At 42.6% G+C, this 19,781-nt stretch overlaps 2 protein-coding genes across 4 annotated transcripts in view; one reads left to right on the top strand and one right to left on the bottom strand.

Annotated features, from left to right (window-relative positions):
- Nucleotides 1-10,304, bottom strand: part of Slc31a1 (solute carrier family 31 member 1) — a 31,831-nt gene extending 21,527 nt beyond the window's left edge. The window contains exon 1 of the mRNA XM_031377569.1: nucleotides 10,155-10,304. The gene's annotated coding sequence lies outside the window, so the exon portion shown is untranslated. The remainder of the gene's footprint in view (nucleotides 1-10,154) is intronic.
- A 107-nt stretch (nucleotides 10,305-10,411) lies between these two features.
- Nucleotides 10,412-19,781, top strand: part of Fkbp15 (FKBP prolyl isomerase 15) — a 62,796-nt gene continuing 53,426 nt past the window's right edge. The window contains exons 1-2 of one of the 3 annotated variants that reach the window (XM_031377565.1): nucleotides 10,412-10,624; nucleotides 19,111-19,226. In XM_031377565.1, the coding sequence (XP_031233425.1) occupies nucleotides 10,572-10,624; nucleotides 19,111-19,226 (169 nt within the window). In that variant the 5' untranslated portion in view covers nucleotides 10,412-10,571. The remainder of the gene's footprint in view (nucleotides 10,625-19,110; nucleotides 19,227-19,781) is intronic. The other 2 variants (XM_031377566.1, XM_031377564.1) reach the window with 2 other exon arrangements.

Below are 19,781 nucleotides of genomic sequence, written 5' to 3'. Positions count from 1 at the left end.
AACCCAAACCAAACCAAAACCAACACCCCCAAACAAACAAAAATGAAACCAAAACCAACAAGTTATCTCCTTATTTTGAGTTTTGTGGTTTCAGAAAGTGAGATTTATGGGAGTGAAAGGGTATGTGTTCAATATACTCCCTATGTTGTGCCTACTGTGTGTGCTTCCCTCCACAGCTGCAAAACAATGTTCCAAATTTTCAACCAGGAATGACACTGGAAACCAGAAAGGCATGTGCATGCATGGCTGCGACATACACACACTCACACAGGTCAAGGTAGCTGCTTGTTTTTAGTCTTTTCTCTGGAATATACAAAGGGGCGAAGAGCTGAAAGGAGACAAAGCTGTGCAGAGAGAAGGACAGGCAGGAACCTGGAAGGGCAGCATGCTGGATTACTTGATTTGGTACCTTCTGCCTCAGGGGCCACAGGAAATCTACACAAAAAGGACAGGAGGTTCTGGCTTAAAGCTGCAAAAGCACACAACAAATTTCAGAAATGCCTTGGGAACTGAGGAGCAGAATGAAGGTAGTGAGGAAGGAGGGAGAGAAGGTTATGTCTATATGCTTAAGGAAGTATGGGGGAAGAAACTGGATGTAGTGACATATATGCCTCTACTCCTAAGACCCCAGAGGTAGAGGCAAGAGGATCAAAAGCTCAAGGTTGTCCATCACCTACTTAAGGAATCTGAAGCCAGCTTAGTCACATGAGACCTTGATTCAAAATAATAATAATGCTATTATTATTATTAAATAATAATAATACTATTATTGAAGAAGAAAAAGAAGTTATTGGTTGACAACTCTGACCTGCTTTATGGTCTCTCACCTCAAAAAGACACAGCTGTGAAGGTGCCACACACTTCAGAAAGCTACCAGCCATACATTACAACAAAGTTACCCCATAATTATTACAACATCTGAGAAGAGGGGAAGCATATCAGTATGGTGCTCTTCATAGTCTCCCTCCCTCTGTGGATTGTTATAAAGAGTGAATGTTTGCTGGGCGATGGTGGCACATGACCGCATGCCTTTAATCCCAGTACTTGGGAGGCAGAGGCAGGTGGATTTCTGATTTAGAGGCCAGCCTGGTCTACAGAGTGAGTTCCAGGACAGCCAGGGCTACACAGAGAAACCCTGTCTTGGGAAAAAAAAACAAAAAAAAACAAGAGCGAATGTTCCTATATATAAGTAAGGTAAGTATGGCTGAGACATGGTCCCTTCTTCTAAGTTTAGAATATAGTCACCTTGTAAATGAGCTCTTAAGGAATGCCATATTGAAAAGCATTAGAAAATGTCTAGGACTGTGACACAGGTAACTGACCTCAGTGTAGTTTTTAATTCTCAGCAGAAACCCCATTTATAGGAAAGGGACATGTGCTAAAGAATCCCCTTGTGCAATACTAGTGGCTCCTAGTTTTGCTTTATCAGCTCCTAAGTCTGTCCAAGGCCTCTGCAGAGCCACCTCACTTACATACTCTTTTGGGGAAGCCCACACCCATACTTGGGCCCATCTTGCTTTCCCTCTCTCCCTTTGGGAAGCTTAAGCAAATCTGTCTGTCTTTCTCTTAATCTTCATATTTGAGCCTATATTAAAGTATCTTTAATGTTCCTATACATTTCAGAGAATTCCTTGGGCTGCTGAGGATGGTAGCGTATAGCTGCATCTGTCCTTTCACCTATACAAGGTCCCCACTGAAGACCTGGTCTCTAAATAATAGAGCTTAACAGGTTTTAAACAGCTTTCCCTTTCTTTCACTGTGCATTGGCGATTAAAATCCTAAAAATCATAAATCAGCCTTCAGTTTTCAGTCTCCTGCATATATCCCCTGACACCTTGAAACAGCTCAAAATATTTATCCTATAGGCAAATATGTGAACTGTCTCATGTACAAAGGTACACACTACAGGACTGTCTGAAACACCAAAACACTGAAAGCACAACCCAAATGTTCACTGATTAAATTAGCTATCATATTTCCAGAAAACGGAATATTCTACAGCCATTTAAGAGCAAGGAATGTGTACTGGCTGGTTTTGTGTGTCAACTTGACACAGGCTGGAGTTATCACAGAGAAGGGAGTTTCAGTTGGGGAAGTGCCTCCATGAGATCCAGCTGTGGGGCATTTTCTCAATTGCCCCTTGTGGGTGGTGCCATCCCTGGGCTGGAGGTCTTGGGCTCTATAAGAGAGCAGGCTGAGCAAGCCAGGAGAAGCAAGCCAGTAAGGAACATCCCTCCATGGCCTCTGCATCAGCTCCTGCTTCCTGACCTGCCTGAGTTCCAGTCCTGGCTTCCTCTGGTGATCAACAGCAATATGGAAGTAAGCTCAATAAACCCTTTCCTCCCCAACTTGCTTCTTGGTCATGATGTTGTGCAGGAATAGAAACCCTGACTAAGATAGAATGTCTGTACACTTTTATAGGATGACCTTCTTGACATAGTATGAGATTGGGAGGAGGATCAGAGCACACCATACGATATTTATGATTTACAAACGTATTTTAAAAGGGAAAAGTATATACACAAGTTTACAACTTGAAAAATTAAATGATCAGTCCAATTCCTTTATTTTCCACATGGGGAAACCAAGGCACATGCTATTGGAGAATGACATTGACATCCTTCCTAGCCAACTTTACATTTGCTTCTGCAAAAGGGCTCTAAGCTCTGCCCTCCATGTCTCCAGATGGTTTGCTGGGAGGTGGCTAAGCAGGAGGGGTTCTGAGCCCTACACATCCTGTTTTGGCAGCAGGCACTATGGAGACTCTTTCCTTTGGTCCACTCTCACCTTTCCACACAAAGATCAGGTATAGAAAAATTCTTCACAAAGGCCTTTAGAAAGCCTTTATTTGTCCGTTCCCCATACACACCCCAAATCTGATATGACAAACAAACTGAAAGGTTCTTTAGTTATGCAATGGCAGGTCTCAAGTCCACTGGGGAGTGGATCTCCTGGACACTGTACTCCATATCTCTACTACCCTTTGTTGCGGGTTAAGCCACATCCTGGAATCAAGCAAGCATGACATGATCTCTTCCTTCTCTTACTGTTCCACTGCAGTCTGGGTGTGGTTTCAGTCCCGTGATTAGAACTATTTCGAGTATTACTTATGAAAAGCTTTCAGAATGCTTTACATATAGTATCAGAGTGGAGCCAAGTAGTGCATTATGTTTCACAGACTGAAGATTGCCACATATTAACTACATGACATTCAGGAAAACAAAACAAAACAACCAAACACCAGTGAGATGGCTCAGTGGGTAAAGCATTTGTTGAGCAAATCTGGAGACCTGAGCTCGATTCTCAGAACCCAATAAAGGTGAAATGAAAGAACTGACTCCACAAGTTGTACTCTGGGCTCTACACATATGCATGCCCATACCTGCACCTGCATACATAAATAAATAAATAGCTTAGGCTGGCCTTGAACTTACTGTGTAGCTGAGGACAACCCTAAATTCCTGATCTTCCTGCTGTATAGTCTTCCCAAAGTATACAGCTTTTGGTCATTTGATTTAAAGAATACTAGCTACTCAGACACATGCAGGGGCAAAGCATTTCTTCAACTACTTGCTTGCTGTAGTCAAAGGCAGATTGTACTTGCTACAACCCAAGGTTTAATTTGTTCTTTAGTTACAGAGAATTTCAGTGAATGTGCCCAGAATATGGTATGAAACAGAAATTAGAAAACAGTTGAATTGTGCATTTTATTCAGTAGAAAACTGCAATTAAATATATAATAAGAACTGGTGTCCTGCCAGGCAGTGGTGGCACACGCCTTTAATACCAGCACTTGGGAGGCAGAGGCAGGCAGATTTCTGAGTTGGAGGCCAGCCTGGTCTATAGAGTGAGTTCCAGGACAGCCTAGGGCTACACAGAGAAACCCAGTCTCGAAAAACAAAAAAACAAAACAAAACAAAACAAACAAACAAAAAAAGAAAAGAAAAAAGAACTGGTGTCCCAAAAAAGAAAAAAAAGAAAAAAGAAAAAATAATTGGTGTTTCATCAAACTACTAATTAACAAAAGACAACATTATCAAAGTGCAGTGAGAACAATTGAAAACAAGAGCTCCTGGATGATGGTTCAGATCTTAACTGCAATGCCTGGGAGGCAGAGGCAGGTGGATCTTTGAGTTCCAGGTCAGCCTAGTCTACATGGTGAGACCTCTAACAAGTAGAAAAAGCTAAGAGGCTATGGGTACATAGTTAACAGCATTCCCCTTTTATTTCAGAAACCAAATGAAACCAAATGACTGTATTCTACTGCTCTGATCTGCTTGAAAAGTAGATCGATCCAAATAGTTCTTTACCAAGAATTAATTAGGGAAGGACTCAGCAAGGCCAGTTATTAATGTGCTGCTAATGTTTTGCTCTGAAGCCATTTTTTTGAGTTTACTTTTGAGAGGCAGACTTCCATCTCATGCTGTATTGCATAATGTCCTCTGCCTACAAAAGCAGGTTGTGTACAAAATGCTGGGGCCATTGTGTAAAGGAAAAGAGGTAGGGTGGACCCTTGTCAACCCCTTCCTTCTCCGCAGGGTTTGCATTCCTAAGGATGGGCCCCTCCTCTGCTTGGGGATGTTACCTAAATCATAAAATGATATAACTCAAAGCCATGGAACTTCAAAAGCATTTTCTTCCCAGTGCTACTACAAGGTGTGTGTGTGTGTGTGTGTACTTAATACTGTAATGTATTAAGTATAAGACTTCATACCTAGTTACACAGAACAGGAGACCTGTTTTAAAGATGGCGTTTTTTGTGCTAAGAGCTGAATGTGGGAGTATAGGCATGAGCACCCAATGTCCTATTGCCCTACTCCCTGCACCATCAAGCTTGTCTGGCAAATTTAAAAGGCAGAATTTTCTGGGTGATTTACTTGACATCAGTTGAAATCCTGTCACTATAAACATTTCAACTTGCTGGTGATAACTGTGTCACCTTTTCCCTTTTGTACCACTCCTGGGACAAAAACTCAACAGAGTCAAGTCAGAAACTAGAGGGCACAGAGAGGCTGGCCTCCACCTTGTTATCTACTTGCCATCTCTGATCTTGAACTCCCCCTCTCCTTAGTGCTGGGATTACAGGCCACCATTCCAGCTACCGATCAGAGACTTCTCACACTTAATTATTACCTTCACAACAGTCATTTCAGTTTATTTACAGTCTGGAATCTTTGTTTTCCTCAACTTGAAATTGAGATTACAATCCAAAGGGAAATGGATTGAGGCTTTTAAGATTACTATCAGTTCCCTAAGTAGTGTTTACCATGCCTTACCTCACCTCAACCAATCTGCATGACCCCATGTTCTAGGATTACTAGAGAAATAAAGGGACTACCTACCCATGAAAGGCAAACTTTTCCTTTACAGGCCCCTAAACTAACCGGATTTTTAAAATGTTAATCATGTCTTGCATCTAATCCCAGCACTGGAAAGGCAGAGGCAGGTGGACCTCTGTGACTTGGAGGCTAGCCTAGTCGGTATAGCTCCAGGATAGCTGGGGACACACACTGAGACCCTGTCTGAAAATCGAAGCAACCAGCCAAAAATATTAATCATGTTATGTAGAATATAAATCATTTCATGCTGATCTAACTGGAAACTTGTCATCTTGGACTCTAATAAATATGGCTTTGGGTTTTGCTTTTAAATATTATTTTTTAATTCTCTGTTATATTATCTCAAACTTTCAGAAAAGAATCCTAAAGAATTCCCAAACAATTTAACTGACAAAGAAGAGATTTATTCCATGTGGCCACACTGGGAAAAGGGAAAAAAAATCCAGTGACACCCCCCCCAGTCTGCCTTCATGATTCTGAAGCGAAGGCAGTTTCAGTAGAGGGCCTGAAAAATCCAATGCCCCTCCTTGCCCCCCACTCCAATCTGCCTTCAGGATTCTGAAGTGAAGGCAGTTTCAGTAGAGGGCCTGAAAAATCCAATACCCTCCTTTCCCCCCAACCCCAGTCTGCCTTCATGATTCTGAAGTGAAGGCAGTTTCAGTAGAGGGCCTGAAAAATCCAATGCCCCCCCTTGCCCCCCACTCCAATCTGCCTTCAGGATTCTGAAGTGAAGGCAGTTTCAGTAGAGGGCCTGAAAGCAGTAATAGTCAAGGTGTGGTCTCAACATTATTGTGTCTTCTGTAATAAACAAAAATTGTGTCTAACAAGTTTAAATCTCTTTCCAGGAGAAAGGGTTCCTCTCTGGATGACCCAGGCTTCAGACTTTTTTCTCCTAGCATGAGGGGCCACTGTAAGGCAGCCACAGATAATATGTAAAAGATACTATGTAAATAAATGAGCACGGTTGTGTTCCAACAAAACTGCAAAAACAGGCAGCCAGATAAGATTTGTCTGTAGTCTGAGAACCACATTCCAAGGAAAAGTTGAAGTATTAAGTTAAAAACAACAAACACACAGAGGGTATTTGTGTTTAAGTTGTAGTAAGACATGTAAAATGGGTAAAGTTCCATACTTTAGCATACTTGAGTCAGCCAGTCCTAGTCAGTGCAGCAGGTAAAAGGCGGGTGGTATGTAGCTCAGTGGTAGAATGCTTGTCAAGCATGTGCAAAACCCTGGATTCAATCGCTGGTACCATGGAAACATGAATCTACCTGTGTTTGCTAAAGCTGCCCTTTCAACCTGGAAAACCCTACCTCCCAGCTTCCTCCTGGAATCCCACTCATCTTCAAACTGTTTATGCAACCCTATACTTCAGCTGGTTTAGAGTCTAGAAAGGAAATGTTTAATCCCTAGAACATGGTATTATGTAGACTGTTTGGGGTAATTAAGGCACAGTAAACATTACATAGGGCATTGGAATTAATCTTAAAAACTTCAATCCAGTTTCCCTTTGGATTATAATGACTGAGATTATAATGGAGAGATATGATCTTTTCCTACTTTGATATTCTACAGTAATTTCTTAGAGGGTTCATTTGCTATGTACACAAAATCTAGCATCACACACAGTAGACTCTCAGGTGAAGTTTCTCTACTTGTATTATAATATTTCTGCTTTGAAACTTTGTAACTTGAGTGAATAGAATACTACAGAAACATTTTTTCAAAAGATTAATGTAAGCACACTGCAGCTGTCTTTGGTCACACCAGAAGAGGGTGTCAGATCTCATTACAGATGGTTGTGAGCCACCATGTGGTTGCTGGGATTTGAACTCAGGACCTTCAGAAGAGCAGTCAGTGCTCTTATCCGCTGAGCCATCTCACAGCCCTACCGAAACATTTTAAATCTCCATTCAATCCGTATCTCTTCACCACTGGAGGAGATTAATATCAATTTGCCTGATATAAAGGTTGTCATCTTTTTGCAAACTTGACTTGGAAGGAGTTATTAAGTTTGCTGTTTCCTACTTAATCTTCAGGAAATTAATACAAACATATAAACACACACACATATGTACACATATATAATGGTATTTTTAAAAATCAATTCTCACACTGGCTGGTCTGCAACTTACTATGTGGACTAGGTTGGCTTCTAATCCTCAGAGATCCACCTACCTCAGCTTCCTAGATGTTAGAATTAAAGGGGTGTGCCATCACACCTGATGATCAATACATTTTATACATATTTCAGAGCTGTATGGTTAAGAAAATGAACAAAAATACTGAACTCAAACGTGACATCAGGGTTGTATTTATCACTTATCTTTGAACTCCCAGTTCTCAGCAGATGTGTTTACATCTGATCTGTTCCTTTTTTTAAGGTGTTTAGGGAACTTGGCCCAAACTAAGAGTAAGTTATCAAGGCTGGGGGACAGGAATTCAGGTCTTCTGACTCTAACTCCAATAGTAGTAATCTGGATATTTTAATCCAGGAAGATTGGCTTTCTAAATGCACCAGATCCTATATGTCCAATTCTAAGCCTGAAAGACCGAGGAAGACCCACTTCTACCATTCCCTTTCTTATGTTGCTAAGGAAATTCAAGGTCAGATATGCCTGCCTAGAATGTCCCAATCACCAAACACACCAGTTTGAGGGTTACTGAATACCTTAAAAAGGCCATTTCAAACACCCACCAGAGAAACACCTCCACACAGAATGCAGGGAAAGAGCTCAGATGCTTTCTTGGGTTTTACTCTCTGTTTATAAAAAAAAAATTGCTAAAATCCTGTATAGTGATATAGCCTTTAATCCCAGCATTGGAGAGGCATAGGCAGGTGTATTTCTGTGAGAGTTCAAGGACAGCCTGGTCTACATAATGGGTTTTAGGATAGCCAGAGCTACATAAATGGACCATCTCAAAAAAGAAGAAGGAGGAGGAGGAGGAGGGAGAGGAGGAGGAGGAAGAGGAGGAGGAAGAAGAGGAAGAGGAGGAAGAAGAGGAGGAGGAGAAGGAGGAAGAGAAGGAGGAGGAAGAGAAGGAGGAGGAAGAGGAGGAAGAAGAGGAAAAGGAGGAAGAAGAGAAGAAGGAGGAGGAGAAGAAAAAGAAGAAGAAGAAGAAGAAGAAGAAGAAGAAGAAGAAGAAGAAGAAGGAAGAGGAGGAGGAGGAGGAGGAGGAGGAGGAAGAGGAGGAAAAGGAGAAGGAGGAGGAAGAAGAAGAGGAGGAGAAGCAGAAGCAGAAGCAGAAGAAAATAAAAATAAAAATAAAGAAAGCATTCCTAAAATATTTTAGTGCTAGAGTGATCAGGCCTAGGGCAGGGTTAGAACTTATCCATTCATCCCTACCCACTCAAGTTCACAAGTTAAACAGAGCTACTGCTACAGGCTCCAATCCTACTGCACAGATTCCAGTTTATCACTGCTTTAACAGTCAGATTTCACCGCTTTAACCATCTTAATCTGTAAAATAAACACAGGAAGCAGACTAGCAGCCTTATCCGCAGATAAAGAGGAATAATTTACTCACAAAAATTGTAAGTAACATATAATATTTCTAACTACACTATTTCCCCTTCCCCCTCCCCTGGAGTTTTAGACAATAGTAGTCACCTTCAATGAACAAAAGAGACCAAGCAACCCAGACAGTTCACAGCCAGTACAGCATTTTTATCTTTCTGGAAGCTACCTATAAAAGACAAGAGCCATTGCTGGGCTCTTTGGGTCACACGGGGGGAGGGGGAGCCAGAGAGTAAATTAAGGAAGAAGGGAACAAAGATAAGTTATATTATTTAATCTAATAAAAAATTAATGAGAATCCACTGTGGGCAAGAAGACTTACAAGTTAGTAGTTCAAAAGCTGTAATAAAAAGCCCCACAGGGGAAGTGCCAAGAGGTACAAAGTTCTCTGGGAGAGAGCTACCAGTCTCTTCAGTATCATCAGAAGAGACTAAAGCATTCCGGAAAGAGACACTTACAGGACCAAAGTTTTGACTGGGAAGAAAACCAGAAAGAACTCCAATGAGAACTGTGGAAATGGACGCTAGCTACACTGGGACACACTATCTGCTTAGCCACAGGGTGGCTAAGCAAGATCGTTCAAAAAAAACGATACCAGGCTAATCAAAGAAATACAGAAGAAAGACACGCACAGTGAGGGCGAAAACTGGAGGCGGAGAAGTCAGCAACAACTAATGTTGACTTAAAACCTTGGCAGCAAAACTCAGCTCAGCAAAACTGGGCTGAAGATTTGCTACCTCCGAAGTCCCGTCCATCATCCACCCTCCCGAATATCCCAGCTCTTCTGGACCTCTCCTATTTGGACTTTAGAAACAGGGTCCTTTCCCAAGTCGTATGCCACATAGTGTAGTTAAGGGCCAAGCTTCTTCACTCATCAGCTCTCTAATCCCTGATACAAAGGACCAGGTCCGCCCTTTACTCTGTGTGACCTCGGACTAATCACCCAAGTGGATAGTTCTCCTGTTTTCTTGTCTGCAAATTAGTTTGTTACGAAGAGACCCGGATCGGACTCGATAATTTCGGAGATTTAAAAACCTTAGCAAACCGGCATATGGAGACACTGGGCACGCGGTCCTTTGCGTAGCTGGGGAAACTGAGGCACCGAACACCCTGCCTAAGGTCATAACAGCAATGTCGCAGTAGGGTCCCTGCCACCGCACGGCTCAGATCCCATGACTACTAGTCGCGGGCTCTTTCTCCTTCCGCCCAGCCTAAGGCAGCTGCGGGGGGTCCTGGTTCGGGAGGGAAAAGGACAGCGAACACGCCGGGTTTGAGAAAGAGAGGAGAGAGGCCTTACCTTCACAGGGCAAGCCCGCCGCCTGAGTCTTCCTCTCAGAACTGGATCCCCTAACCCGGTCTGGACTTCTACCAAGCCCCCGCCACCACTGCCCGGCTCGACGTGTCCCACGACCGCAGTAAAGGCCGCCGATTCCCGCCCTGGACCCGCCCCCTGGGTGATCTGACCAATCATCGCTCAGAACCTAGGAACTCCACCCCCTCGGAGGGCTGGCGAGGCCTTGCGTCACTGGGAGCTCACCTCCTCATTTGCCTTTGCTCCACCTCCTCCACCGCTGGGTCTCCTCTGGGCCGCGCTACCCAGAGAGAGTTTGTCCTGCCGGAAAGCAGCTCGCCGCCACGGCGTTTTACGTTACCGGCGGTGACAGGCCCTAGGAACATCCAACTTCCTCCCTTCAGCTGGGCGAAAGCCGACGTGATGTTCGGTGCCGGAGACGAGGATGATACCGACTTCCTCTCGCCAAGCGGCGGGTGAGTGATTGAGAAACGGAGCCGGAGCGCTGGGCTGAGAGACTGGCGGGTGGTAGCAGGGGTCGGTCTCTTCTCAGGCCTCTTCCCAACTTCCGGGTCTAGAGAGACCCGAGTCGCATTCCACCGCTCAGACTTTGCATTCCGAGCAGCGGGGTCGGATCGGCCAGTCTGGGTTCAGGACCTGGCACCTCCCTTGACACCCTTTTGCTTTGTGAATCACAGTTTCTCCAGTGAAATGGAGATGATTGCCGGGGAGACTGCATGCCTCGGAGTTTATATAGGAGTCAGCTCCTATAATAAATATATGAGCTGTAAATTCAAGAGACTTTCTCTTCCCCGTGAACAGGGTGGTGACACTTTGAACCTGGACCTGGTGGGTCATCTCTGGCATCCTTCAAAGCCTACTTCAGGTGTTACCTTTTTGGTGATTCTCTGCTCTCACAGTCCCCGGCGGAATAGACTGCTTTATCTTCCTTATTTCCATGAATCTTTGCCCATGGGACCTACTGAAATCTAAGCTCTGACTGAAGTGTTTATGTTGCTCATTTCTGTCTAGGTCTCAGAACAGTAACTCCTGGCGCATATTGATTGCTCACGAAGTGCCTGTGAAATTACACTTTTTAAGCCCTAAGGCTTAAAGCCAATGGGAAAAACTGTATTCGTTTTCTTCTGCCTTCAAACATCATATATACTATCTTGGGAGAGAACTCTTTAACGGCAGGCAAGATTCCCCCCACCCACCTTTTTAATAATTAGCTCGATGTTTTCCCTTGCGTTGTCTTAGTGGACCTCTTGTCTCCCCTTCAGACATGTTAATCTAACTGCAAAGCCCACTTCTTTGAAGAGCCCTTCTTTGAACGTCTACTTTTACAAGTTTTGTGCATAGTGATGAACCTACTTAAGAATGACTGCACTTGGGAGGCAGAGGCAGGTGAATTTCTGAGTTCGAGGCCAGCCTGGTCTACAGAGTGAGTTCCAGGACAGCCATGGCTACACAGAAAAACCCTGTCTCAAAAAACAAAAAACAACAACAACAAAATGATTGACACATCAATATGCCAGTCATCCTACCAATAGTGATTAATCTTCTAAAATACTGGGCATGGGCATTCAATACAGAAGTGACCATAAAATGACTGGCTCTCTTTTAATTGGTGCATGTGCATATGCACCTGTACATGCGCGCGCGTGTGCGTGTGCGTGTGCGTGTGCGTGTGCGTGTGCGTGTGTGTGTGTGTGTGTGTGTGTGTGTGTGTGATGTATACATGTTATGAACAGCTTTGTTGAGGACTGAGGTTCGGTATCAGGGGTCCTTCTCTATAGACTTCCACTTTATTTTTCAAAACAGGTTTTCTCACTGAACCTGAACTTACCATTTTGACTAGACTGGTTGTCCAGCAAGCTCCCACTAACCACACATCACATTTGTCCTTTTTTTGTGGTTCCTGGGTACCTGAACTTAGTACAGTAAGCACTTTGCCCATGGATTCATCTCTCCAGCCCCTCTTATTTGGTCTTTAATGGTTAAGATCTTTTGACACCCAGTGCATGGCTCTGCATTGCGCTCTCACCACCTCATTCTTTGGGGGCCCCACCTGAGAATGCCTTCACCCATTTAGCTCCACTTTGAATTCATTTAGTTGCCCGTTACTTTTGAGTTAACTGGGCATTGTTTCCTTTCTTTCCTATGTCACCCAAAACATTTACAGCCTCTGCTGCTGTTGGTTGGACATCCAGCTACAGCCTATTTTGTGTATGTCATACATTTGTGTATGGGTCCTTTTGAATATCTTCAAGGTTTGTTTATTTATTTGGGACATGGTTTCACTATGAAGCCCTGGCTGTCCAGGAATTCTTTATATAGGTCAAGCTGATCTTGAACTCACAGGGGTCTGCCTGTCTTCCCCCCTGAATGATGGGATTAAAAAGGCATGTGCCATCACACCCAGCCTTGAGGTATATTTTAATTTCATAATCTTTGCTATGTGAGAGTATTTGAGGAAAGTTCATGAAGGTATTTTAAGGCTCCCAACTTTCATGCATCAAAGAATCTGCTGCTGACTAGGCAGTGACAGTCATGTGCTCTTCTCCTGATTCCTGACCCCAAGATAAATTCTTCCTGTCTCAATCTCCTTTCCCGGGAAGGCTTAACTAAGGATTGTAGACACTTTACACATATGACTGTGGGTCCTAGGCATAGAAAGCAGACAATTTGATGATAAAAAACTCAACAAAGAAAGCTATACAGATAAATTTTTGTCCCCTGTAGTAGCTAGGAAAAAATACATTTTGTCCCAGATAGTAGCTAGGAAAACAGAATCAAACTTAAGATTAAGGATAGAAAAAATGAGCTGGAGAGATGGCTTAGTGGTTGAGAGCACTGGAGGAACTGGGTTTGATTCCCAGCACCCACATGGTGGCTCACAACCATCTGTAACTCTAGTCTCTGGGAATCCAAGACTGTCTTCTGGCCTCTTTGGGCACCAGGCGTGCAAATGGTGCATAGACATACATGCAGACAAAACACTCACACACATAAAATAAAATGAAGAAAAGAAGACTAGAGACAGTTTTGTGTGCATTCTCTGACTTGGCATTGTTCCTCCATTGGTTTTGTTAAGGAAGTAGAACATCCGACAGTGAACACTGCAGCTTTTCCCAGTTCCCCTTTTATAAATGCAGTTTCCTTTAAAACTGCTTCTCTAAGTCTGACTTAACCTTCTGACTTTCTTGCTCCTACTTAGCTATTGAGGACATCCTAATGTCTAGGATGGCTGTTTCAGTGACTGATAATCTGCTGTTTAAGTGCTTGTTTGTTTTTGAGACATGATCTTACTCTGAAGCTCTGGTTGTCCTGGTACTCACAATGTATACTAGACTGACCTCCAACTCAGAACTCTGCCTGCTTCTTCCACCTGAGTGCTGAGATTAAAGGCATGAGCCACCAGGCATGGCCAAGTTCTCCAAACTTAAAGTCAGTGGTTAACTCAAAAGTAGTAATCAAAAGGCATGTCTGTTCCTTCTTTCTTAGCCCTTTTCCCACCATTATGGCTTTGAAATGAAGAAATAGGCAAATGTCTACTGAGTATTTTGTATTTGACTCCAGGTAATACAGAGAGGAATAAGATATAGTTCCTGTACCTAAGACACTTTATTTAAGCAGTAAAATAAAATCAATCCAACAATAATAAACATAATCACAAAGCTCTTAAAAGTTTATTTATTTAATGTAAATGTGTAAAAGTTTGTGCACAGGGCATCAGATCCCCTGGAACTGGAGGTACAGAATGTTGCAAACCTTACCTTGGTGCTGGCAATGGAACCCAAGCCTTCTGTAGCAGCAAAAGGTGCTCTGAACATCTGAGCCATGTCTCCAGCTCCCACAGGATTTATTTTAAGATCACATCTCACTATGCTGCCCTGGAAGTTCTTAAATTCCCAGGCTCAAGTATTCTAGTAGTGATGTTCTGAACAACATTCCCACCTGACTTTCTTTTTATTACCAATTATTTGTGTGTAAGCAATTATTCCTTATCTAGATTTAAGTTTTGGGCCAGCAAAATGGCTTAGTGGATAAAACCTTGACAACCTAAGTTCAATTCCCATAAACCACATGAGGATAGAAGACAAGAACCAACTCCACGAAGTTGCCCTCCGATCCCAAAATGCACACATGGCACAATGCATACGTGTATACATCATACATATGCAGTAGTGGTATGTTTCTAAAAATTTAAAGTGCATATAAGATTGGACAGTTTTGGCTGGGCGGTGGTGGCGCATGCCTTTAATCCCAGCACTTGGAAGGCAGAGGCTGATGGATTTCTGAGTTAGAGGCCAGCCTGGTCTACAGAGTGAGTTCCAGGACAACTAGAGCTATACAGAGAAACCCTGTCTTGAAAAACTGAAAGAAAAAAAAAAGATTGGACAGTTTTTCAATACTGTTAAAGATATTGCTCAAGTCTCTCAGAATTTTACTCCTTTAAGGAACCTTAGCCAGGCATGTAGCATGTGCCTTTAATCTCAGCCTTCAGGAGGCAAAGGGAAGTATATTTCTGTGGGTTCAAGTCTAGCCTGGTGTACATACAGAGTTCTGTGGTAGCTAGGGCTGCATAGTCAGACACTGTCTTATAAAAGAAAGAAAAGGGAGGGAGTCATTAGGTTACCCTGGCTAAAAGGAAAAAAAAAAAAACTTAGTTTCCTCTATGTTCTTTTAGCATGTGCTAATGTCTTAATGAAGTCAGCATTACTCTCAGGCATTGCCCTTGCATTGTCATCTAACCCTCTTTGTCTTTAAAGTATCTGTGGCCCCATTTATAGGACATTTGAAGGAAGCATACTAGATTCTTTAAGAAAATAATAGTGCCACACTGTCAAAGGCCAGCTTCAACATCCAGAGTAAACTGTAGAGTTGGCGATTGATCACTCAGAAGACTTCTCTGAGGGAACAAAGTGTGATTCTCTTGGACCAGAGAGAAGCTCCCTGGGATGGGGAAAAGGATGAGGGAACACACACACACACACACACACACACACATACACACACACATGCATACACATTTGGTGCATGAAGCAGGCTCCAACAACTTTATTTTTTCTCTTAGCCTTTTTATACCACCAAAGACCAAATTTCTCTATGTAAGAAAAAGATTACCTCATAGCTACAAGTTACATAGTCTCCAAAAACAATCATCACAAGAACATATTCTTCAAGGACAGATTGAAATCATTACACATAAAGAAATTACAATAGGATTATTGATTATGTATTGTTCTTTTGAAACTCATACCTAACTAAACATTTTCCATCTATCTTTCTCTCCACAAGTTCATCACAGAGGTTTTTTTTTTTTTTTCCAACCCCAAAGCTGTAATTCTTTTGTCACTGATTAGCAAGGTTTAAGCAAGCCAGAGTGTAGTAGCAAGTTTTTTCCTATGCTTAGCTGACGACAATTTGTATTTACCAAAAAACCAGATCATCATTTTTTTGTTTTTTGTTTTTTTGTTTTTTTGTTTTTTTGTTTTTTTCGAGACAGGGTTTCTCTGTGTAGCCCTGGCTGTCCTGGAACTCACTCTGTAGACCAGGCTGGCCTCGAAATCAGAAATCCACCTGCTTCTGCCTCCCAAGTGTTAGGATTAAAGGCGTGTGCCACCACTGCCCGACATTTTTGAAGTCTTGTTCAGCTAAACTTACTAGTCACCTATTTTCTAGTCTTATACTCAGAATAGAATTATTTGCTCTTTATTCATAACCCTGTCTTTTCATGGTGTACACTGAAACCTGTGGCCACATCCCTCGATTGCAAGATCCAAGAGCTCAGACCCAACCTAGAATGAATGTTTCCTTTGATTATTAACTTCTCCCAAGCCTATTTTCCCTTCCAAGTACAACTATGTGCTTGTAATGTGTGAGAGCTCACTGTGCTCCTTTTCTGACCCATGCAGCCTGCACTGCTCTGCAAGGAGGGGGCATACTCTACTCTTAATTCTAACCTTATTATATCTTTTTGGCAAAACAACTTAAACCAGCTCCTTAAATTTCCTATCAGCTACCCCTAACTTCCTAAAACTACTTGAATCAAATCAAGAGTTCATCAAAACTATTGTTTTATGAAAGGTCATCTTCATACTTATCTGCAGGAAAATTGTCCAGTACAGTGAGTGGCCTGTCTCCCAAGAAACAATTATACCAGACTATAGCCAGTAAGGGTCTCCCCGCCCCCAACCCCACACCATGCTAGATATATGAGGAACACAGCAATAACAAAATGAGAAGGCACAGCAGCAGCAAGAAAGAATCTGGAGACAAAGCCCCTGGGGTTATGCCTCTCCTGGTACATTCATTGTGGCTGTGCAAAATGGTTGACCATCTCCAGGAAGCTTACTCGCCCACTGCAGTTTCTCCTGTGTGACGCCCACCATCATATATACCATATATATATATACACATAAATTACATTGTTTAAAACCTCAGAAGAATTGAATTGTTGAGAAGCTTCAGAGTTTGTACACCTAAACTAAGAATAACTTTGGAGAAGAGGAGTCCAGTGCCAGACTGGATTTGTGGGTTAATTACTTTCTCAGTTGACTTGTGTTGTTATAATAGAGTGTAACAGACTGGGTAAGTAATTAAGGAAAAGAAGTTTAGGGATTAGTTGGCTGGGTATACTGTTGCCCTTTGGATAATTCATGCTTTGTGATTAAAGTTACTTAGTACATAACCTCCTCATTTGACTATAAATGTCTGTAAAAATAATCCAGTTTTGTTTACCTGTGTTTACTTAGTGTCTAACATCTCTTAAGCTGTAGGAAAACATCTAACTGAGATTAGGGAAGCTTCCAGGAAGAGCAGGCAGAAAGAGAGCCTCAGGCAGAGGGAATATCATTTCTAAAGACTGGATTTAAAAAAGATCTTGGGCTGGAGAGATGGCCCAGAGGTTAAGAGCACTGACTGCTCTTCCAGGGGTCCTGAGTTCAAATCCCAGCAACCACATGGTGGCCTACAAGCATCTGTAACGAGATCTGACCTCCTCTTTTGGAGAGTCTGAAGACAGCTACAATGTACTTAACATATAATAAATAAATCTTAAAAAAAAAATCTTACCTTGGCCTGGAGATGGGGCTTAATAATCAAGTCTGTGTTCATCCTTCATGAGACCTTTGAGTTTAATCTCCAGCATTTGCCTCCCTCTCTGCACCTAAAACATTCTTACCTTATATAAGAAACTGAACTGGGGGCTGGGGAGATGGCTCAGTGGGTAAGAGCTCTGACTGCTCTTCAGAAGGTCCTGAGTTCAGATCCCAGCAACCACATGGTAGCTCACAACCACCTGTAATAAGATCCGATGCCCTCTTCTGGTGTGTCTGAAGACAGCTACAGTGAATTACACTGGAGTGAGCGGGGCCAGCAGAGGTCCTGAGTTCAATTCCCAGCAGTCACACACATGATAGCTCACGGCCATCTGTACAGTTACAGTGTATTCATACACATAAAATAAATAAAATAAATCCTAAAAAAAAAAAATGAAAGAAACTGAAGGGATTTGGCGATGGCCGGTTAAAAGCACTGGGTTCCAGAGTATCTGGGTTTGATTCCTAACCCACATAGCAGCTCACACAATCTTCTGTAACACAAGTCCCAGGAAATTTGATGCCCTCTTCTGGCCTCTGCAGGTACTGCATGCATGTGATGCATGGACACATATACAGGCAAAACATCCATACACATAAAAAAAATATTGCTGGCCATGGTGGCACATACCTTTAATCCTAGAACTTGAGAGGCAGAGGCAGGCAGTTCTCTAAGTTTGAAGCCATCCTGTTCTAAATCATGATTTCCAGGATAGTTAGGGCTATAGAGAGAGATAATGAGACCCTGCCTCAAAAACAAAAACCTAATAATAATAATAATAATAATAATAATAATAATAATTTTAAAAATCTTTATAAAGAATAGAAGCTGAAAGTTCCTTATAGTAGCTGTAGCACAAATGGAAATAAGAAATGGCCAAGTATGAAGCTGCGTAAGGAGAGATTTTGAAATCTTGAAGGAGCCTCTAAAACTATCTTGCAGAGATTAGATTAAAAAAATTTTGTTTTTACGTTTATTTATTTACTTATAGTTTGTGTGTGCACATGCGCACAGGCACGCATATGCATGCATGTGTAGATGTGTGGGCATAGGCACATGTGTGTCATGGCATGAGTTTGGAGGTCAAGGGTATCTTGTAGGAATTGTTTCTCAACATTTACCACATAGTTTCTACAGATTGAGCTCATATGATCAGGATTGGTGACAAGTAATTTTACTTACTTAGCCATCCTGGTGGCCCAAGTTTCAAGTCTGTATCTTACTAATATTGAAGAGTCATCAGGAATAATCATGTAGATGCAGTGTGTAGAGTATATAAGAAGTAGATATGAAGAATTGGGGTCTAGTGGCACAACCCTATAATCCCAGCTACACAGGAGGATTGAGGGTTCAAGACCAGCCTGGGCAGTTTATCAACACTCTACTGTAAAGTGAAGTAACATAGAAGGGGTGGTGGTAGTGAATATAGCTCAGTGGTAGACTACTTGCCTAGCATGTTCTAGGCCCTATGGTCAACCCCCCAGTACTGCAGTAGAACTTGGGCAGGGGGAGATAAAGAACTCCATAAGACATAGGCAGGGAGGTGAATTAGGAGATTGTTGCAGTAGTCCAACTAGACAGAGTTAAGGACAGCGTGAACTGAGGAAGTGGCCGTGATCTGGGGAGTGGTGAATGCATCTGAGGAATCTTTAGGAAGAACAATCAGCTGGAGCTTTGGGTCAGCCATTGCTGTCAAATCACAAACACAGTCTTGATTTCAGAGCCTCAACTGCTACTTCTTTTACTGAATGGGGAGTTACACCATTAGAGATACTAAAGTATGGGCAGCAGTGTTTGGAGTGATTGCAGTTTAGGATATATCAAATGGCATTTTGTTTTCCTTTTCCTTTAACAGAGCCAAGCTGGCTTCTCTTTTTGGACTGGATCAAGCAACTATGGGCCATGGAAATGAATTCTTCCAGTATACGGCCCCAAAGCAGCCTAAGAAAGGCCAGGGAATAGCAGCAACAGGTAAGTTAAGAGGCATTAGGGTTATGGCTTAATAGGTTGGTTGGAATGGCTAACTGTCTTTGGAAAGTGACATGATATGATGGGTAATATTAGTTGTTGATTTGATAAGATTTAGAATCACCTAAGAAACCAACTCTGGGTATATGTGTGAGGAGTTTCTATACTGGGTTAACTGGATGAGAAAACCCACTCTGAATGTGGGTGGCACCATGCATGCTGAGATCCAGCACTGAGTAAAGAGCAGGAAGTGAGCTGAACAGCAGCCTCTGATTGATTCTGCTTCCTGACTGCGGTGCAAAGGAGCACTCCCTCACGCTCCTGCTGCAGCATCCTCCCTGCCATGATGGACTCTTCCCTTAAACTGGACCTGAGTAGACCCTCCTTCTCTCCCTCCTCCCCTCCCTCCTCTCCTCCCTCCTCCCCTCCTTCCTTCCCTCCCTTCTTCCCTCCCCCCTCCCTTAAGTTGCTTCTGTTAGTTATTTGGTTACAACAACACATAAAGTTAACAGTGCACATACTGAATCATCTGTTCTCCACCGTTAGCCTAAGCTTACC

This window comes from Mastomys coucha, unplaced genomic scaffold (assembly GCF_008632895.1).
Source record: "Mastomys coucha isolate ucsf_1 unplaced genomic scaffold, UCSF_Mcou_1 pScaffold18, whole genome shotgun sequence".
Lineage (NCBI taxonomy): Eukaryota > Metazoa > Chordata > Mammalia > Rodentia > Muridae > Mastomys > Mastomys coucha.
Note: the sequence above shows the minus strand (reverse complement) of the source record. Positions and strands in the feature narration are given on the sequence as shown.